Source organism: Convolutriloba macropyga, chromosome 4 (genome assembly GCF_964194025.1).
Source record: "Convolutriloba macropyga chromosome 4, txConMacr16.3, whole genome shotgun sequence".
Lineage (NCBI taxonomy): Eukaryota > Metazoa > Xenacoelomorpha > Acoela > Convolutidae > Convolutriloba > Convolutriloba macropyga.
In genome coordinates, this window is record NC_134471.1 from 62507534 (window position 1) to 62530170 (window position 22637).

General features: G+C 34.4%; 1 protein-coding gene across 1 annotated transcript; it reads right to left on the minus strand.

Moving 5' to 3' along the window:
• Nucleotides 1–654: 654 nt before the first annotated feature.
• On the minus strand, nt 655–21721 carry LOC142338596 (uncharacterized). Its single transcript, XM_075388418.1, has 4 exons — nt 21685–21721; nt 10457–10596; nt 7941–8065; nt 655–1108 (listed from the first exon to the last, which is right to left on the minus strand). Exons 2-4 carry the CDS (start codon nt 10533–10535, stop codon nt 866–868), a joined length of 447 nt encoding a protein of 148 aa, XP_075244533.1. The 5' UTR covers nt 10536–10596; nt 21685–21721; the 3' UTR covers nt 655–865.
• Between the last annotated feature and the right edge of the window lie 916 nt (nt 21722–22637).

Here is a 22637-nt window from a genome sequence, read left to right on the forward strand (position 1 = left end):
AACAGCAGCTGAAAGAGTGTGATATAGTATGAGTTAGTATGGATGGGGTTATCGATTTGGGAGTACTAAATCCTTTTAATTTTAGTTATTATAATCTAGTTCATTTTCATCAGTTTTTAGTTCTTATTTGTTCAATTCGTATTTGAAGATCAAATCTTCATCATTTCATGCTTTTTAAATTGGTTTACATATTTTCCTGAAATAATTGTCTGTTCATGCTGTCTAGTTATTCTGTTCGCCGCAACTTGTAAATTTTAGTTATGATCAAATTGCTGATCACATTCTGTTAATCTTAATTTAATCATTCTTGTCGAATCTGAATTCAAGTTTAGTTGCATCTCTTTCAGTCCGAAATTCGCCCCGCGACTTACTCAATTTCACAATATCAGATTAAGCCTCATTTCGCTAAGCGAAATACTAGTTTGGAAATAAATTCTAACTTATCGTCGCTAATAGCACTCATAATTAGAACTAAGAAAAACGGATTTCAAAACACAAAATTAACAGTGAATTCGCTCCGCGAAATAGCCAATAATTTTGTAGTGACAAAACTCCTGAATTGGCACCGCAAATTCTTTCTGAGTACAGTAACAAAATCTGTATGACAAAGAGAATTATGGCAATATGTTGAATTTTACGCAAAGCACTCCCGCACCTAAATCTCAGAGTAAATCAGTACTGAATAAGAATGTTTTTCAGAAAGGACATGGACAGAGTCTGTTCATGTGTTATATTTGGCTCTAATATGCTCTGTTTCAGACTCTGATTCAGACACTGATTTATTCCGAATCAAACTCTGGTATATTCTTGTTTTTGTTTTTCGGATTAGAATGTTTGTTTTGATTGTTAAGTGATATCAGGTACTTCATATCTGTTGTATAGTACGAAGAGTTTGTTCTGCATCACTTATCCAGTTTTCAAAATACGATACACGTGTAAAGATTGAGCCTTGTGTTCTATGGTCCAAACTGTCAGCCATTTTTGAGGCTATTCCATATAGACAGTCGTCAAGCGATGTTCGAAGTACAGCTGGCCCTCCAATGTCATCCCGACTGATATCCACATTATTGGCTGGATCCCATCCCCTCAAGCAAATTTGGGTAGATCTCTAAAAGCAAAAAGCGCATTAATTCACGATGGTTAGAGTTCTGGTAATGACTAAAAGTGACATCACGTGCTATATAATTGAAAAAATTTGAAACGGCTGAAAATGCTACATAAGCTGCCCATGTTAATTTAATAAGGTCAGAGGGCACAATTTATTGCTAACCATTGATGTTTTACCCAATGAAACGTTTTAGGTTTTATTCGCTTCTTTCAGCCTAACTAGAGCGCTTATTTTAGACAGTCGCCAAGAGAGCAGAATAATACCAGAATATTGCCAGTCTAATTTCTCTTGAAATATCATTGCTCAAAATATTTTTTTCGCTTACTCAGCAACGATCTTTCAGCATATAAAATTGAACCTCTCTCTACCATGAGAATAAAACAACATGACAGGTAAAAAAAAACGTTCGATATAAGAAAGAACAATACGCTTTTAACTGATTCTTTTATTGCACAGGCCATTCCAATTTATATTAGTCTGTCTTCTAATATTAGACTGAAAACAACATCGAAAGCTTCCATAAAAAAGAACTGAAAGAATATGTTTGGAAAAACATTTTGAAGGACCCAAAAGTAATTGATATGAAAGATGACATTCAGAGCATTAGATTTTAATTTTTATTTCAAAACTTCATGATGTACATAAAAAAAAGTGAGAACATTTTATGTTTGAATTTTAGGCCATTTTTTATAAATGTAAGGTCAAATTTTTAGTTAAGTAATTTAATGATTTTATAATTTTACATAATGTTATATTCCTTAACTTTACATTGCCTCTTTTACCATTTGCTTTTTATTCTTATGTGTATCAGAGGAAATTAACAAGGTTTTTTTAGATACCAGCGTTTTCAGTGGTTTGACACTTGTTTTCTAATACCAAGAAAAAGGCTTTTCCCATAAATACATTGTTCCTCACATTTTGTTCAGCCCGTTTATAATTGTAATTGCACTGGAAAATTGTCCACTTATTCTGATAATTTCCTGAGACGTTTCCCACTTAACCTGAAAATTTCCTAAAATGTTGACAAGGACAACAAAGTATTTCCCAGAAATTTACCGGCATAAAAAGGCAGCTTTTTCGGAAAATAACGAAAATAAGCAGACATTTTTTTCACGAAATGTTATTCACGTCAGCATTCCTGGTAAATGTTCCGCCGGAGTATTGGGGAAACTTATCGGGAAAAATACAGCATAAACCTCATTGCTATCGCAAAATATTGCACTGATTGGCTTTGTAACTTTAACTTAGAAACAGGACACAAAGCAGAAACATATAGCACATTTCTTGAAAAAATTAATTTCTGAAATGTGTCGAGAATCACCAATTTAAGTTTGAATTATTCAAAATTTTGACTACGAACCATATTTATTAGGTTGACTGAGACTTTATTTAGTCTCTGATATCAAGGAATTCTTTAAATAATTTCTTGCAATGGCCGTGGAATAGAACACGAAAGAATTCAAAACCGTGAGTCGTTTTCCAAACAATGTAAAACAATCTTTTCAAAAAAATCTACATAGCAGCAGCAATTATTTACAACGTTAAATCTGAATTGTTTTGATTCATTTCACTCAGATCACCTGATACCTTAGAAGGTTTCTTTGTTAAAAAGTTTCAATAATTAAGCAGATACTGTCCCTATTGAATGAATTAAACCAAATGAGGAATTTTAAAAAAATTCATTTAAATTTCAATAAATTTTATTGAGAATGTTACTTAGAACATAACAAAAAAACGGAAAATTTATTGCACATAAAAATGAAGGCTCTAATTTGACAAACTGTTATAATATATGGAATAGAAAGTAATTTTATAATATGGATGATATGACAAGAATTGCTAATAATTTGGAGGTTTATTCAAGATTTAAAAAATATCGGCTGTTTTTTCTCCGTGCGGTCATTGCATAGCATGATATTTTTATGAAAATTGCTGGCTTTCTTCTGGATTACCTCTTTTTTATTGTTCCACAAATATTGACAGTCTTAGGCAAACAAAAGAACCCACCATCAATTGCTCAATTTTTGTATTAATAAAAACCTAGCTAGCTATGCTTTCTGCTTGATTGAAGTTGTTTTGTGAATGTTCACTACCATTTTTAATGTGTTTTCGTTCTTTTTGTGAAGTATCTATCGAATCTTGAAAAATGTAAAAAATCTCTTCCACTTTTGGTGTCTGGTTGCTTCTGGTTAAAAATCAAGTCAGTATTAGATGTACTTTGCGGGAGCCACGTTTTCAAACTATTAGGTAAGTTTGAATTATATTGGAATACGTTTTAAAAAATCGGCTATCTTGCTAGAGCAATGCAAAATAAATATTTGCAATAAACTTCTGAAATTTTCCTTGGGAGCTCTAAAAAAGAAGTATTGTGTAATAACTTGATGTTTATTCTGTTTTGTTTGATACTTTTATGGTGAAATTCCTGGAATTATTTCCTTTCTCTCCTACTGGAGTTACAAATGATTGTGTCTGTTGAAAGCAGCAGAACGTGCAACAAATAAGGGGAGAAAAATTGCTGACATAAACAACATTTTCGAAAAAAATTAAACAGAGAACGCTAGGAATCTCTGGAACTAATTCAGAGACATATCACCAAAAACAAGAAAAAAACACAAAGATGCTTGTTTCAAACATTGCAGCAGTGAACACTGGAGTTCAATGAAAGTCTTTCGATTTTCTTTCAAATTTCTTCCTATATAAATTTTTGAAACGAAAAATTAATCGAAGAAGGCCAGGAATTTTCGGAACTATTTCAGGGAACTATGAACAAAAACAATGAAATAACCCAAATACTTTGGAATCATACCTCACAGAAACAAACTATACTGGAGCTAAATGAGTGTGTTGCAATATTTTTGTACGTTCGCAATATTGTCGAAACCCGCATCTCATGCACGTTGTTGTAAGGGATCTGCAACATGGGACTATGGAAATGTTGATTTGACATATTATTTTTTAAATTTCAATCTAATTTTATTTAAAAGTAAAATTGAATAAAATTTTTGGAACGAAAATGTTTTGTGGAAGCGTTTTTGAAATCTGATTGTTTCGCTTTTAAACTGCAGAGATCCATAATGAAGTGAGCTTTTGATAAGAAAGGCAGAATGGTTTATTTATGAAATTTTTTGATGAATTATTTTGATTTTTCAAAATTTTGTATTGCTCAGGGAATCCAATCCTGTTAGATTAAGACCGAAAGATGCGTGATCATTTTTCTGTTGCAATCTCCAAATTTACCCATGTTTTTTCCTAAATTTATATAGAAAGATTTTTATTGTTTGAGGAGAGGTGCAAAAGTGGAAAGTGCTACAACTAAAAATGTTTGGAAAACTGAATGGCTTGTTGAGGAGATACTTCTTGCATTTTCGCTATATCAGAACACTAAAGAGAATTCAATTTTTTACTTGTTGTGTACTTGTTTACTTTCTCAGCCAGTATTTTTTTTTCACTTTGAAAGCCTTGGAAGTTTTTACATCTGCGGGACAAGTTGACGCTCAAAATATTTTTCAAAACATTTCACAGCTTTCAAAGCCTCATCTACTCTTATGTACTTAAATATACTTTATATAGTTTAGAAACTTTGTTTCTTAACAGATGGAAGTTATCGTTAACTGAAACTCAGAATGAGGCAGATATAGATGACAAAATTGAAACTCGTAGGCAAAAACGAAATATTTTTTTTGTAAGTTAGTGCAGAAAATAGTTGAAATTTTGCGTGAATGCAATTGAAAACTTGGATTTTAAAAAAATTAAAGTTTCCTTAATCCAACAACAATTTGCCTGAGTTCGCATTTGCCTCTCAATGTGTTTTTGAGTGTTATCTGGTTTTGAAATTCCTTACAGCAAACCGCTTAAGCGACAATTTTAGTTGATTAATTTTTCTTCAAATTCCCTATATCAGTATCAGAGAAAGTTAATTTAATATTTGTTTTTATATCGTAGAGTAAATGGGGAAAAATTGTATTCTGAAAATTCAGTTCCCAAAATTGAGCCCCCTGTTTTCTAATAATCTTTTTGGCACTCTAGCCTGCACCCAATATCGCAAAGTTTTTCCTATATCATCATTTTTGTTCTAGAACAAAGCAAAAGTTTATCGCATTCAACTCAATAAAAATTTTGAAGTCTTTCTCTTTGTTACTAAAAGGAAATTAGATTTTTTAAATTCATTTTTGGATTAAACTGAGCTTCGATTAATATAGCTGTTAGAATAATGAAAATATTACCCAGGTTTTGGTCCAGACCCAAATTGAGCTATGATCAGACCCAATCGAGCGCACACCCCTGTGTTCCCAGACCGAAATTACAGGGTCTGGAAAGCGGTTCGAGCGCACAGTAGTCTGGACAATGGTCTGATTTCGGTCTGATCAGAGGTTAATTCGGTCTGGACGGTCTGATCATAGTCTTTATAGTCTGGACCATGGTCTGGGTTCGGTCTGCTCAGAGGTCAATTCGGTCTGGAAGGTCTGACCATAGTCTTTATAGTCTGGACCATGGTCTGGATTCGGTCTGATCAGAGGTCAATTCCGTCTGGAAGGTCTGATTTCTAGTGCATTTTTTTTTCAATTTTTAGTTTCTTTTATTGAGGAATGTTGGCTCTGCCAAGAGGCAACAACAAAGCAGCGTTCCGATCAGAGACTCATCTTAAAGTCCGATGACTCTGATCAGAAACAAGGAGTCCAGCTGATAGCAAATGCCGGTCCCCTCAAGAGGAATTTTTGATTAACTGAAGACCACGACGTTTCTTGTGGAAAGCTGTCTAAGTTCATCCATTGAGTCAGAAATATGAACTAAGGGGTATGGTAAAATAAAAAATTTTTTCTCAACAGTTAGGTTTCGTTTTCATTAGCAATATTTTCAGAATTGGCTTTTCCTTAGATGATTTTAATACTGCAAACACCAGTTTTTATGAAATGAATATATTATAGCAAAATTAAGAGATTTGTTCATAATTATAATCTTTCTCTGATCAGACTATTTTGAGCGCACTTGAGTCTGATCATAGTCTGATTAGGGTCTGGGCAATGGTCTGAAATTGAGTCTGGACCATGGTCTGAAGATGGTCTGATCATAGTCTCTTTATAGTCTGGACAATGGTCTGAATTTGGGTCTGATCATAAACGCACTATAGTCTGGACAGTGGTCTGGGTTCGGTCTGATCAGAGGACATTTTGGTCTGGAAAGTCTGATCAGAGATCATTTTGGTCTGGAAGGTCTGACCAGAGGTAACTTCGGTCTGGAAAGTCTGATCAGAGGTCATTTCCGTCTGCATAGTCTGATCATAGCTCAATTTGGGTCTGGGCCTAAACCTGGGTAGTGATCTATATTGGAAATTCAAAGAATGCTGATCAAAAAATTGTTCAAATCACAAAATTGCCGATAAAAATTATTTCGACTATTTGAGATACGTTTCTCGTAAAAAATATAAATAGTCATATTATTTCAGGAATATGGTTTAACGTAGTTTTATATCAGTATAAATATAGTGTAAAAATATTTAGAGAGGTCCACTACCCGTTAAAGGCTCCCTTCCAAAGAGAAAAAAATCACGCGAAGCACTTAAAAGCTTTTGAGGAGAAGCACGAACACGTGATCAGAACACTTGATGTTTTTTTGGCCGTGTTTGTTTTAAAAGAACGGAGAGCCAAGCATATTTATTCCAGTTTTAACTTGACTTTAGATATTAAAAGATATTTTGGATCTTTTCCGTTTGTGCCCCCCCCCCCCCCCAGCTTAGTGGGCGCATATTATTTGCGCCCCCCAGACGCACGTGCCATATTTTTACATGATGAGCTACTATGTAATGGCACGTGCTCTGTAACTGGGGGCGCATAACGTAATGGGGGGGGGGGCACAAACGGAAAAGATCCGATATTTTTTGAGTTCCATACTTTGACTTCAAATTGCTACTAATTGTTCGTGTCCCCTCTTCACTCTTACCTCTTTGAAACAGAAGATTATTTGGATCCTTTCCGTTTATGCCCCCCCCCCCCCCCAGCTTAGTGGGCGCATATTATTTGCACCCCCAGACACATAATTTTACATAATGATTTAATATGTAATGGCACGTGCTCTGTAATTGCGGGTGCATAACGTACTGGGGGGGGGGGCACAAACGGAAAAGATCCGATTATTTATATGTTGGAAAACCTCTTGCGCGAAGCCCAGCTGGTGCCAATTCCTCTTGTCGTACTTTAGGTTTAAAAACTACGTACAATATTTTCCTTTTAGGTTTCGTGCATTGTTACCTTTTGTTCTTCAATTATATTGCAGTAAATGTTCTTTCTTCGCAAACTTGGCTAGAAACTGTAACTTTGAAAGTGAAAAAAAATGTTGTAGTGAAATATTGGCAATGGAGACACAGAGTTGGATTGTCCTCCCTAATTTTCTCTCAATTTAAAGAAGAGCGTCAAATTGCCTTGAAAAAGTCTTGGTCGTGTAGATTGACAAGAAAGTTGTCGTCTGTGGCATCTGACAAGAAAGGCATCTGTGAGGTGAGAAGACACAGACAACTGGCTGAATTCTTCCAAAACGCACGGAAAACGATCTGAACTTGGGGCGGCGGTGGGAGAAAAATTCAAGAACTTTACCACCAGTTTGGAGCCTCACTCTTATTTGCTTTTGTACTGGAAACTTTACCCGGAAGTATATTGATCATTTTCGCCAAATTGACGAGAACGGATTTTGTTTTGTGAACCCTGTCGGATAAGAAATCAAGGTTACTTTTTCAAGCAAAAAATAGCCCCTCAAAATTGATTAACGCCGTGAAAGGGACAGACAGCTATTGAAAAAAAAACATTATAGAGAATCATTTTTCAGTAACGGGATTACATACATCAAATATTCTGTTTGGTTGTTTTCCACAGTTGACAAGATACCTTACTGCTTCTTCCATGCGAGCGTACAGCAACACATCTGGAAAAACTGGAGATTCCTCGTTGAAATTAGTTGCACCCATTCCTGAAAAAGACAAAACTGATAATATCATGAATTGAAAGAATACCATAATCATTTTATTGTAAACAATAAGCTTAAAGTTGTTAGGTTATTTCTCAAATCTCAACATTTCTAACCAAAAATTTTTTCTCGTTTCAAAAATGATACAATTATGTATTTGAAAAATCGTTAGGTTGTCAACTGTTTCTTGCTTCTACTCTTGAGTTGCATTCCAAATGATAATGATATTGAATAGCTTTTCCTCATCATTAAAAAGAACGTATATAATTCATAATTTTAAATCAAATTGTTTTACGTGGGTTGATGTGGGATTAGCTAATTATTTCGTATACTTCGCACCCGCAGTACACTTCGATGCGGTTTAAATTAACAAATTTCACGTTTTTTTGCAATATAATCTTCGTTTATTCTTCTCATTAGGCCGCAGAGGTATACCCAAATCGTCACGGGCGAATATGCCAGATTTGTGTATCTCGTGTTCGTTTTTCCTATTTTAAAACATTGAAAATGCAACAATAATGCAAAAAATAGTTACTTTATCAAAAAACAGGCAAAGTTGAAGGGAATTGCGCAACCCGTGTTCGGAAAAGTGTCCAAATTTAAGCCGCGAATTAAAAGTAAAAGCTATGTATCCTATTTTTCGCCCGCTTTGTATCACGAATCTGCTCCATTTATGTATCTCTTTTTTACACGCCGCAACGTAACTCGATTCCGCACTATAATCCGCAATTAAGCCTAACTTAATTACTACTTAATTAATTAAGCCTAACTTATTACTACTAGTAGTACTTTATTACTACTTATTACTACTTTATTACTACTTATAGTACTTATTGTACTTATAGTACTTATAGTACTTATTACTTCTTATTAGTACTATTTATTACTACTTATTAAAATCGGTCAGTCCCACATTGACATACAAAACCTTTGAGTTGCGAGGGATTTTTCGGAAAAAATTCTGTTTTTGGTGTTGACTTTATTTAAACCACTTTGAAGCTTTGAAAGCTTCAATTGAATCTTTATTAAATTGCTTATTTCAAAGTTTTAAATCAATTTGCATGCTCAAAAAGCGCGCGTTTAATTCGGCTCAATTGCGGACTAGAGATTCTTTTAATGCAAATAATAGATACCTAAAATGAGCGGAAACGTGCTACAAGACTTGTGACCTATTTTACTATTTGAAAGTTCTTTTATTTCGCAAAATTGGCGAAACCCCTTTTCCGAGTAAAGGTAAAAAGTAAAAATACAAAGGATGTCCCCTAATTTTGTTCAATTTATGTATCTCATATTCGAGCGAATTTTAGTAAGGCGGAAATTTTGGGGTATACCTCTGCGGTGTAATGCTTTTCATCCAACATCTGGACTCCAGCGAAAACATAACTCATCATTTTTAAATCGCCGATTTGGTCAAAGGAGCTTGCAAGGTTACCCAGTTGGTGAATTGCTAATTGAAAATGAAATAACCCCAGGGAAAACAAATATTTGTAAATGCTTCGGTCTCAATTCTTTGATATCTACACGTCTTCTCACATCTATCTTGCTTCTGAATGCAAAAAAAAGAAAAAGTGATTGGTTAAAGTAGTCATTAATGATCTGTTTTGATACAACCAATGCTTTAAGACAGGATCAGTGAGCTGAACCCCACCGAAGGACGTGCCTGATGGGATTCATTTAATGTTTCACTAAACTTCTTTTAAATTTCACTTTGAGACTTTTCGTTAATTTTTTTTTAATCTTCAAAATCAACCTATAGGATCTGCTGTTACTGACGTTTCTTTTAATGGAAACAAAAGAAAGTTCCCAATGCGTTGAATTCGAGTAGCCCTGATAAGATCCAAGATTTTTCCCGCAAAGATCCAGGAAATAAGTTGGGAAGATCTGATGATCTAACCGGGTAACTTACCGCGGATTGTAAGGTAGGGTACGGGTGGAGTAGGATCACGCATATCCCCGCACGAAATCCTGTCAGGGAAGATTCCTGACAGGACATGCGAGACACAGAACCTCCTCCAAGGGTTTTTAGACATTTTTTTGACTTTTTCGAGAAAACCAATATAGTTATGAATCTGATCATGACTTTTGAGAAATTTTCCAATAAATTGCCTGGAAACCCGTCTGACTTCAAAAATAATCCCGAAAGAAATCAAGGAACGTGTCTCACTAATTTTTGTCCTAGAAATGGTAGGATTCCCGGTATTCCCGACAGGACTCGCAGGATTGGATACACTGGTTTGAGCTATGAAAAGAAGGCGAGTTCTTTACTTTTCATTTTGGAGAACTTTTGCATCAGGGGTCATTTAGAGGTTAATACTTCCAGGCAACGAAGGAAAAAGCATTTTAATTGTTATTGATAAAAGTGCTTTTAAAACTATGTACATAATCGGAACAAACCATAAACTGTGTATAAATAATTTTTGTCCTTCTGGGATCCATTACAACGTCGAATAGCTTCGTGAACAGGCCGCACCATTGTGCGCAGCTCAATGAGTCCGATGTCGTACCCCACATCTCTGTTGTTTCCATTTACAAAGCTGAAAAATTGCGCATTTGTTCCAGTTGTTCGGGGAAAATATATAGGCAACAAATTAGAAGGCATCAAATTTGCTTTGCTTTCTGAATCCAGCGTTGTCCGTTCTCCCATGTTTTAAGATAGGGCTTTATAGGCTTTCGTGGGCAACAGTAACGCCAACAGAAACTAGTTCAAATTTGCTCAAAAATCTAGGAATTCGTCAAAAATGTCCGCAATTGCGGAACTTGATGGCGCGCGAGAAAGGAGGACAGATTTTGCCGCTATTATCCGCAAACTTACGTCCCTAATATCCGCGCCTAGGTAACTATTTTCCGCGGTTTAATGGTCACTTATTTCCACAGTTTTTGATGTCTTTGTCACTATTGTCTGGGTCGCTATTGTCCGCAATTAATGTAACTATTATCCGTGTCTTTATTATCCGCAACTTTAAAATCACTATTACACGGGGCTAATAGTTAGAAAGTAGCTTAATTGTTTTAATTGCTCTCAATTGCTTAAATTTTTTTCACAAAGAGGGGGGAACTATTGTCCCTAAAGAGTCAGGATGGATTTTAAATGCAAAAGCTGATAGACGAAAGAACACTAACAGAGAAAAAATTACTACCAACGACTGATGAACAACGAGTCATGCAAAATGACTTATGAACTACATGACAAATTTTTCGTATAAAAATTTCTCAACGAATATTTTCTGTTAAATCAATCAATAACAACTGTAATTAATTATATACACGGGATTTTTATTAAATTAATCAAAGGACCAATTTTATCTATAAAATGAAACAGTACTGAGGGAATTGTTTCAAAACAAACATAAGACCAAGTTTATCCATAAATAAAAACAACACTGGAGGGCTTTATTAACATAATCAAATGGCTATTTTTAAATATATCGAAAAAAGCACTGAGTGACTTGTATTAAAAAATCTGACGCTAATTATAATAAAGCCTAGTTTTGCCTCAATTAGTGGTTGACGCCATTCAGAATGATTGCCACTGAGTCAAATTCAATGTCAGATGATCTAGAACAGATACCTACGTGCTAATTGCAGCGCATTTTTTGTGTGCTTTTCTTAAATCTAAATTGTGGACAAAGCTGACAATTTTCTGTCCTTGATTTTAAATTTTCTGTCCTTGAAATTAACCGCAGCATAATTATTTTTAAATTAGGGAGCGGCATAAAATTGAAATGGAATAAATAATCATGCTCAAAATTGCGGACTGTGATCACAGTTTCCCCACTCACAAATTGCTGACATTTGTGACATAAAAACGTGATTTTTCAAGATCAGTGACGGAATTTTGTTCCGATTGTCCGCCGCATTTCTTGTCATTGTTGTTCACAATTTAATCAATTTTATACCACGCGAAATGGATTGACAATAGAATGCTATTCGTGATCGCAAACGCCGACTCCACGAAAATTGTAGGGCTTTCGACGTAATGTAAAGTTTTCACGCTTTTAAAAAAACGAGAGAGCCTTTGCTGGTACCAGTTTTTTGTCAGACAGTTTTTGATTTTTATTGAGTTTCCTGCTAACTCATCTCCAATAATCTGTACGATTGTTGCTTCCACGATTCCACAAAAAAGAAAAAAAATCGGAATGCTCACAGTTCTGATAAAATTTGCGGACGCTACTTTTTTTGTATTTTTTTTTCATGAAATACTACTTTGCGCAGCGCAATAACTTTGCAAACAACACGACAAAGTAACCATGAATTCTGGTGATAGTCAGAGAAAATGAGATTGAAAAATCATCTCAAAACTTTGAAATGTAACGTCCTTTTTGTGCTTCAGAGCAAACAGTGTTTTTAGAACAGCCACACATTTCTGTCAGACCATTTTTGGCTGGTTTTGAGAACATCCATGATCAACATATATGGCAGCGGTTGAACGGGTTCTGGGTCTTGGCTTTAAGAAGCAAACTAAGAATCAAAAGATCCTTTTCTATAAAAGTTCTTTTGAGTGAAGACTTAAAGTGAATTTTTGCACTTAGAAAAATTTTAATTAAAATTTCAGAGTTTTTACCCATTTTTGATGACCTCGTAGATTTTTGTCTACTTTTCTGCCATGGAATCCATCCCCAAAATAGCAAACGCTAGATGGAGTCCATAACACTACAGTTGTCCCCAGTTTGATTTATATTTACTAATGGTTTTTATCAAAAAAAAACAAGAAACCAAAGAATTAGAATGAAAGAGTAAGTCGAGGTTATAGTTTTAATTTTTTAGGAAATCTGAAATTTTAGGATTTTCTGGTCCAGTTGAGAAACCCATGGAGCACCGGCAAATTGTTTGCCTGATTAGAACTAAAACACAATGCTTTATTCTTTTTTTCGAATAGAAAAAGGCATAAGAAGGTCGATTCTTGCAATTTCGTGCAATTATTTTTTTATTTCTTTGCTTCTTTAAAAATGTTACTTAAAATGTAATTTTTCTTTTTTTGATAAAGAAAAATATGAGACCAACAAATCTTTATTTTAAAAGAAGAAAAAAATTGTGGAAATAATATGCTGCTATAATCAAAAAATTGCATGTTACTGAGTGCTCGCTATTTTGACCTATTTCTTTTTCAGAAGAGATCTACACAACAACGCTGATTATTTCTTCTGAACCCTTTTTGGCCCCCATTTTTTTGCGTTTTGTCGAACGTGAAACTTCAGAGACTAGTTGATACAAATGTCTAGGTTCAGTTAGCTTTCGTTCGGGATAAATTTAAAGCATAATTAAAGAAATAAGTTAAAGAAATAATCTTTGTTTGTGCTAGACAATTAGAAATAATCTTTTGTTTCTCAAGGCATTGAATCAGTTGACAAAAATGTGGCAATGTTAACAACGTTTTCCCAACTTTTGCTTTTCAAAAGAAGGAAACGCACCATTTTTTTGGTTTTAATTTTGTTTCTGTGCACTTGAGTTTTTTAAGAATCGGCTCAACTCCGCTAATTCCGCTGCTTATTTCTGTCCTTCCGCTTACGTACTTCTCACAATTTCATCACAACAATTTTTTATTCTAATATGCATTTCTTTTATATTTGCTTGTAGGTAGGATAAATAAAGAAGACTTAGTTTTTGTTCTCTTTTTAATACACAGATCACAGCAAAAACTTATCAATAATTTATCATCAAAGAATGTATAAAACCACTGTAGAGGCCTCTGCTGCATCAGCATATGTACAAAAACTTTTTCAAATTAAACTCTATTTTGTCAAAAGTTTCATTGAGTTTCTTCACTTTTCAAAAATGCATATAACAGGTTTTCATAGAACGCTTATAGATTTGCACTTAAAAATTTTAAAGCGATTTAAAAATTCTGGAGACATTATAGCGAATTTAAGGTTTTTTTTATTTCTCTAAGATGTGTCTCAGCAATAGTTAGTTGCTCGCCTGAGTTCCGAAATAAGTGTTTTTGGTTGGCGTAGCAGCAAATCGATCTTAAAAACGATAGCCAAAAGAACCCTTATAAGAATCTTATAATAACAACGGTTATCTGCTAAGAACCTTGCAAAATTAACGGTTATTTGAAGGTGAAGGTGACTTCACAAACAGGAAGCGGTCGTTGACCTTCAGCTAAAATGATGTTCTAAATTTTTTTGCGCTTCAACTGTGTATTAATATTGACAACTTTAAGGCATAAGAACTTTATATTCAATTCTCTATTCTTGTTATTTTGTTAAAACGTACAACATTTGTTATCTTTTATCATCATTTGAAGGATTCAATGAATGGATGATGCAAGTGGAAACCCAGGCTCTTCAGGTCTTGTGAGTAAAAAGTACACAGAAGACGCGGTAAATACAATAGTTTCCAAGTTGGAAAAAGTTATAAATTTTTCTCAAAAACAGTCGGAAGAAATCAATAAATTTAAGAAGACAACAGAAGATTTACACGAATGATTGCGCGCTCAAGAGTGTTATACAAGAAAGGATTCCATTATTATCGTAAAACCCCCATTCGATGCGAGAAAATGTAACAATGTGACTGCAGAAGCACTAAATTTTTTTTGCAAATTTACATTCCCTTTGAGAACATAAAGGCTTGCCATATACTGCCCAACACTGGAAATGCGATGCAATTGCCGTCGGTAATCTGTAAATTCCTATATTTTGATGATAAAAACAACGTCTATTCAAAAAAGAAAAACACTCCCAAAAACACTCCCAACAAAAAAACACTCCCTCAGAAAAAAACATGTATATCAACGAACTCCTCCCAGAGAGTGAAGCGAGTATAGCCAACGAAGCAAAAAAAAGCAACATGATCGTGTCCATACACAACTGTGTAGTGTCAGTGCTGGTTGAGAACGGCATAAACAAACCAAAGTTTATGAGAGTCAACGAGCTGGAGGATCCTGATAAAGTACAGGCGATTAAAAGAAAACAAAACTACGACAACGAAAAACCGAACAATCGATCAGAGGAAAACATAACGTCTCCGCCCAAGAAAAGACAATTTGTCGACAACAATAACAGAAAAACAAAACAATGAGAAACAAGCTTGAGATCAGACTCAATTCTTTGTGTTTGCTTTTACTGCTTATGATTTAATTTGTAATATTTATCGTCACAATGACGGAAGAGATGTTCAATGGAGCCGTTAGGGGTGTGTGTTTTTTCTATTCTAAAACATTCAAAAACCAAAAACTGATTCTATCTCATTTTTTTTCTCTTTTTTTTTCAGGCTGAGTTATTCTCTGCTTGCGATTTCCGCGGGCCGTTCTTTGCCTAGTCGTGAAATACGCGACTGACAAAGGCAATCAATGTGAGAAATAACTCGGTTATTGCATTGTCTGTTTGCGATATCCGCGAATTAACATTTGCTTTCCTTTTTCCAGCTGTAAACCTAATTTATTTTTTTTAAAAAAATGAAAGGGGAGGTGAGAAATTTATTCAAAAAAAGGTAAATTGGGACCTATGAGCAAGCTGAAGACATGTTCTTATGCTAATCTACAGCTTACCAAAATCAAGGTCAGTTGCAGTATTTAATTTAGTTGTTTCCTTTCTACATTCTCCAAACTTAGACAGAAAGATGATTTTAAATAAGCAAAACAATATTCTACAGAACATACGTTCCCTTCAGAAAAACTTTGATCTGCTATACATCCATTTAGAAACATTAAAATCTAAACCAATAGCACTTTGCCTGACAGAAACTTGATTTAAGAACCACTACGAAACGTCACAATTCTCAATGAAAGAATACCAAAAACTTTGCAGCTGTGAGAGAATGAAAAGAGGGGGTGGAGTAGGAATTTTTGTAATGAACGACTTGGATTTTGTTGAAGTGAAAAAATGCGATCAAAACGATCTGCAGGCTCTTACAATAAAGATCAAAGCAGATAAGCAGCATTATCTGATTATTACTTGTATATATATTCCGTCTAGAAAACAGAACATTGTGATTTTTAAAAGGCTAGAAAATTACTTTGATACCTTACCAATTGATCCTGAAGTTAAGCATATACTCTCCAGAGACTTCAACATTAACTTTTTGGATATTAGTGCAAACTCTTGGAAAATAGTCATTTTGCTGGCAGGAAATAACCTCTCTATAGATGAAAACGTTGAACCAACACGCAAAACCTTGAGCACGAAATCAACACTGGATGCGTTTTGTTCAAACACTCAGTCTACTGTCCACACTACTGTTTCCGGCCTTTCAGACCATCATACAGTAACACTAACATTTGAACAATCTCTGGAAAACTCGTCCAATAGGAACGAAAAGATTACAACAAAATGGGTCAATTTAAAGAACCGTAAATTTGTCGAAGAACTCAACAATATCTTGATAGACAAATTAAAAGTAATTACCTGTAATGGCAGTGAATGGTCCCCCGATAAGGCTTTGGAAAAACTACATGAAATTTTGATTAATACCCTAGACGAAAGTCTACCAATACTAGGTTCAGCTAAAACTGGAATGCAAAAAACATGGATAGGTAATCAGGTGAAAAATACTGCGGCAAAAAAAAGTTCCTAAGAAATTTGTGTCTAAAAAACCATGATAATAATGGTCTGCAAAATGATTAGAAGGCTCAGTGCAAACTTGTCAGAAATCTGATCAAACAAAAACTATCAACATTTTTTTACCAAAATAAGATCTAAAAAGAAGTAGCCAATAGCAAAAGAAGTTTCTTCAATCTCTTCAATGAAACGTGGGATAAAATTCTACCGGCTCACCACAATAAACAAATAGTAGAAAACATAGAAACTTTTAAGACTTTTTTCGCAAACATTGGAGTAGAGCTAGCAAAACGTTTGATACAAAGCAGAGGTATGAAATTGAAACTAACACAAATACCATGTTTCCCAATAACCAATTCCAAAATCATTGACACACTGTGAGTGCTTCCATCAAAGTTAACTTTAGACTGCCACAACATAAACTACTTTTTTTTCAAAAAAATTTCTCGGGCAGTTAGTCCACTACTTGAAACATTATATAACGAGTGTCTGAATCATGGCGTATTTCCACAGTGCCTGAAAATAGCCAAAATTGTGTTTTTTTTTTCAAAAACAGTGATTGTAGCGAACCCACAAACTACAGACCAAACTCACTTCCTCCGGCCATTGGCAAATTGTTTGAAAAACTATTATATGAAAGGATTTATACGTTTTTGAGCAAAAACAACACGTTTTCAAAAAATCAATTTGGTTTTCGAAGCAAATTAATTACTGTTTACGCCATAGCTTCCTTAACTGAAGAAATCAGAGCAAACTGGTTTAAATAAAAAAAACATAACTATATACAGTGAACCATGAGCTACTGCTAAAAAAAGTGTTAACACTACGGACTCCGAGGAACGGTACTGAAAATGATTGAATCGTATCTGAAAGACCAACTCCAATATATTAAAATAGGAAAAGTTGAATCTGAAAAGAAAAGCGTTAAATGTTGAGTCCCACAAGGATCATTTCTCGATCCACTGCTTTTCATTATCTACCTAAACGACGTTTCAACACTAAAATCAATAGAAAGCCAAACTATATTTTATGCTGACAATAGAGTTGTTTCTATTAAAGTTTTCGCATTAGAGCTACATGCTTTTGAAATATTCAAAGTACTAGTAAACTAATAAAAAAAGCAACCGCTAAGTGAAGTTTTTTAAACCATAATAGTGGACTCGGACCCTAATGATATCAAGAAAAAGAGAAATCGTGGACAGTATGTAAAAATTAGCAGACAAAGATTCTATAGTAATTCATTGAAATGTAGAGTTCTTGGGATGCCTAAAATGGCATTGAATAATATCAACTCTTTTATTGAAGATGTTAAAACAATAAAAGAAGCAAACATAAAAAAATTTTGCCATACATATTTGAATCTTTATATAATTGGTAACCAGGACTTGCTAGACAGACTTTTTCATGCTCATAAGAGCAAAATTTTTGGCTGCTACAAACACACAGTTTCTTCACCAGTTAAACAGACTTTTTCATGCTCATTAGAGCAAAATTTTTGGCTGCTACAAACACACAGTTTCTTCACTAGTTAAACTCTACTAGAAAGTATGCCTAAAATGGCATTGAATAATATCAACTCTTTTATTGACTCATTTTTTTAGTATTATTTCGATTAAAATTGCACTACTCTTCCGTGAGGTGCCTGAAAACAAACCATTTAGGTTTAATGGCGACATTGTAGTGTCACAAATTGTAATCGATTGTATTTGTACAATGTATGTATTTTCTTGCTAATATTTTATGATAACGGCACTACGAACAATTTATTATTATTATTATCTGGTAAGAGTCTTGTAAGAGCCCTTACAAGATGACGCATAATCATACAAGAGTCTTGCAAGAGTCTTGCAAGATCGTAGCAGATAACCGTCCCAATTTGACCCGGGAACTTCAGTTTTACAGCAAAAAAATTTCCAAAAAGCATTTGTGTTCAAATAAAAGCGAATTGAACTTCGTGAGTTTCAAAAGTTCGGCTAAAATCAAATGGGCGTTCGGATAAATTTCAAACGCGTATCGGTTTCTCAAGAATCAGTCGCATTCATTTTGGCACCTGTTCAATGTACTTTGAACTTCAGCCGTGAAAAAAACAAGAGATGAAGTGTTAAAGCTCGCTCATTGCCATATATGACTTCAAATTATAAAAGTTTGTTGTATTATTGTAGCCAATATCTTTTTCTTTCGTTGGAACCAGGAAATGATAGGTCAAGAATGATTTAAGTTTCTAGTTTAATTCTCTGCTTTCTAAATTTTCTGACAATTGTCATGAGAAATGCGAACAAAATAAAGCATAATTAATTCAAAATATTTTTTCAACTCCAATATTTTTAGACTTACCACAAAAAATTATCTCGGACATCCCAAAAGTAAGTAAACCCCAGTCGACATTTAAAAATTAACGATATTAGGAACAAAAGTGGAAGGTTGAAAAATCAAATTTCCCTTTCTTCAACAATCTTTAAAAAAACAGGAATTGACGGAATTAGTTGGTTTATAGACAGAAGGGCAGCGGTGAACTACAGGAAAGACTTCGCAAAATATAAATTAAATAAAAGCAAATTTCTATAATTGAACATTGAAATTGAGACGAATTTCTTTTTATGAAAGGTCTCAGATAACAATTGTTATCAAAATTCACGACAACACAAACATTCTAATTGAGCTTAATTTAGTTTTTTAAACCCACTAAATGACTGTTTTGATTGGAATTTTTTTTAGACATAAAATTTGTAAAAACACCCGCAAACTTGCCAATCTTTCTACTCAAGTCAGTAAAATTTAAGCTTCACAAACCTTCCTAAAAAACGTCTGCATAAAACTACATTTTGTCCGGAAATAAAACAACCGACATCAAAGCAGATTCAATTATTCAGAATGTGAAATGAAAAAACGTGACGCACAAAAGCACTGATAATGTTTCGAAATTTTTTCAACTCTACAGAACGAAAAAAATTTTCCTTGAAAATTCTAGCCAAATAGCACAGGTGTCACTGCACACTCATCTGGACCTGATGAGCCTGCATATCTGTGTGGCGCACATTAAAATATTGTGTTTGAATTTTACTTGAAAAACATCGAACTAAGGTTTTCAAAAAATTTTTCAAACGCCAGAGCTAAGCCAACTTTGTTAAGTCCAATAAGTCCAACTTTGAGGCCGTACACTGGGAGTATCGTGTTATGATGACACAATAATCTGCTCACAGATCTCACAAAAGTTTGATCAGAGACCAACGTCTGACTGCACTCTGATAATAAGTTGCACGAAAGTCTGATCAGAGATCAAAATCGGGACTTGGTGTTATCCTATTTTACAGGAAATTCTGACCAAACGCCAATGTTTGAACATAGTCTAAACAAGGGTCGCACATAAGTCTGGACGAATGGTTGCGCGAAAGTACTTTAAGCTATTCAAAATGAAACCTGTCAATAAATTTGCCACGATAAATTTTGTGCTAACATGGACAACATGCAAAATCTTACAAACCTATGTTGAGTATTTATGATCAAACTTATGTTGAAAACGCAAGTTTTTTTTACGATATTCAAGTAACTGTGACATGTACTAGAGAATGGTCTGATCAGAAGGCAAAGTAGGGATGATTGTCTGACCAGAAGGAGCGTTGGTTGCTACAAAAGGGCGCAAAAAGTTAGGCTCGCATGAAAGTCGCACGAAAAATCAGAGATGGCTACATTCACGCTAAGATAGCACTATTTGTTAGGGAAATTTGTTGAATCGAGCGCAGATGTGACCAGAGGCCGTCTCAATCTGACACGATTGGATCAGGGGACAAAGCTTTGAGTGATCTGATTGGAGATCGCTTGAGTCTCTGCAATTCCAATTGCGAAATTTAATTAAAGCTTATTTTTTTCGAAACCTCCCAGGAAACCATTATTTTGGAAATGCGGCACAAGTGTTATATTTAGATTGAGCTCCATTTAGCCAGTGTTTGGCTGTTGATTGATTTGTTTCAATCGTAAATTTTTCCACAGGGACTGTCATTAATCCCGTCGTTTCTTTTGAAGTACCCTTTTCCTGTTAGCCACCCACAAACTTACACGCGTTCTTTTGTCTGTCTTCTGAGAGAGATCCTATAAGGTATATAATGTCTGAATTGCATACCAGTCGAAATCAGAAGTTAGTCTTGTGAGATCTTCTTGCAAGATTCTTGCAAAAAAGTTAATCTTATAAGATCTTACCAGACAGAGTAATTCTTGCAAGATCACGCAAGACAGAGTTAATCTTGTAAGAATTTTGCAAGACTAACTTCTTTTGGAAGAATCTTGCCATTAGGATATAAAACAGCGAAAATTTGCTAAATTGAGGAACTAAGCTGTTGACAACATCATCCATAGACGTTTCCATCATGTTAGACCATCATGTTAGACGTTTCAGGTTTTGCGTACAAAAATTTGCAGACAAAACGAGGAAGACCAACCAAATCCATTCTCAACCATGTAAACAAATTTGTCTTTTTTTAAAACAGGAATTTGTTTTCCCAAGATCGATCTTTTAAATATGTTTCCATTCTGTTATACTGTCGTGTTTTTTTTACTCTTTATTCAGTTTGGATACCCGGATGCACTTCCTTGTAAAAAGTGACTAGTCTCCACGAAATAAATAAAAACAAACAAAATGTGATTACAATGTTCGGGGCGACTCAACACACGACTCAAGACTGTGCCATGTATTGGCCAAATCTGAAAATCGGTCATTTTAAACACGGCTCAACTGAACACCAGCCATTTGAGAAATAACCAAGATCTGCACCCTATTAAACCCTATAATTTTGGTAAAAAAGACCTATGATCAGAATTTAGGTCAACTGTACCGGGTATGAAAAGACCGTTGGTCGATATATGAAAAGACAGTGGTCGACCGATATTGGGTACGGAAAGACCGTTGGTAGACTTATGAAAAGACTCTAGGTCGACCCTTAAAAGTAGGTCGACCGTGTATTTAAGGTAGGGAAATACCCCCTAGGTCGACTTTATAAGGCTTTTCATAAAGTCGACCTCTCAACGGGGGAATGAAGTAAAGACAAATATGACCATTATTTTGGGCTCATCAGCACCAGTTCCACCTTGACGTTAGTCCATAAAAACTGTTTTAAATTGAAAGCTGATACTAACAGCTCATGACTCAAAAACCGTCGAGATATGTCACGATATCGTGGAGTTCTCAATTCTGCGAAGTCCCCGAACGTTGTTTGAACAAAGTCTGAAAAAAATTGTATTTTAGCATCACTAATTTATTCTGCCTTATTCATTCAGTAATGTGAGCTTGACTGCTGCGTAAATAAAGAACAGAATGTAGAAATCAACTGAACAGATGACAATGCATGTTCTTATGCCTATTTTTGAATGCCTACAAAGTTGTTTAAAAAGTTTTTTAATGGAAAAAAGGATTTGTGATAGCCAAAATTGTTGCTTAATTTCATTAACAGTGCAAGAAATCAACTTATATTGCATAGATTCCAAAGTCAGTGTTTTTCCAAAGATTTATGCGTGTGTAGGACATTCCGTCTGAAGTGATTAAACGAATCTATTTAAAATTTCGCAAGTGTGGGTTTCAAGATATTCATTTTGATTTTATGTCGAACAGCGCAAAGTTTTTTTGAACTATAGTTAAAACTTTTTGTGTACTATGGTGTACTATAATAACTTTAAAAAACGAATCATCGAAGGACATGAGATTTTACATGATTTTGCAGTTATATTTGAAGGAACTAATATTTAAAAATTTATTTCACAAAAAAAACAAAAACAATAGTAACGAGGAAAAATATTTTGTAATCATGTAACAGGATCTCAAATTGTTTTATGGCTTTCATTTAATAAGTTAATCTAAGCGCTAATATGAAACGAATTTCTGCTCGTAACTTTAATCCGTATTCATGAAATCAACTTTAATATAATTGGTTAAATTTTCTTCTCTGTTAAGATATTCCTGAAACCTGAAAAGAAATTTTTCACCAGATTTTTGTTTAAGATCAAACTAGGGAACCATGAAAATTACAAAACTGTATTCAAATTTTCGCTTAGTTATTCCGGAACCGTTATAACTTTCTAAGAAACAAAGAAAC

Excerpts from the sequence above, each read along its gene's own strand:
- LOC142338596 (XM_075388418.1), bottom strand. The coding sequence starts at position 10,535 with ATGGTGCGGCCTGTTCACGAAGCTATTCGACGTTGTAATGGATCCCAG. Across the intron at positions 8,066-10,456 it reads TTATTTATACACAGTTTATG|GAATGGGTGCAACTAATTTC; the intron begins GTTTGTTCCGAT and ends TGTCTTTTTCAG. Across the intron at positions 1,109-7,940 it reads AACCAAACAGAATATTTGAT|AGATCTACCCAAATTTGCTT; the intron begins GTATGTAATCCC and ends TTTTGCTTTTAG.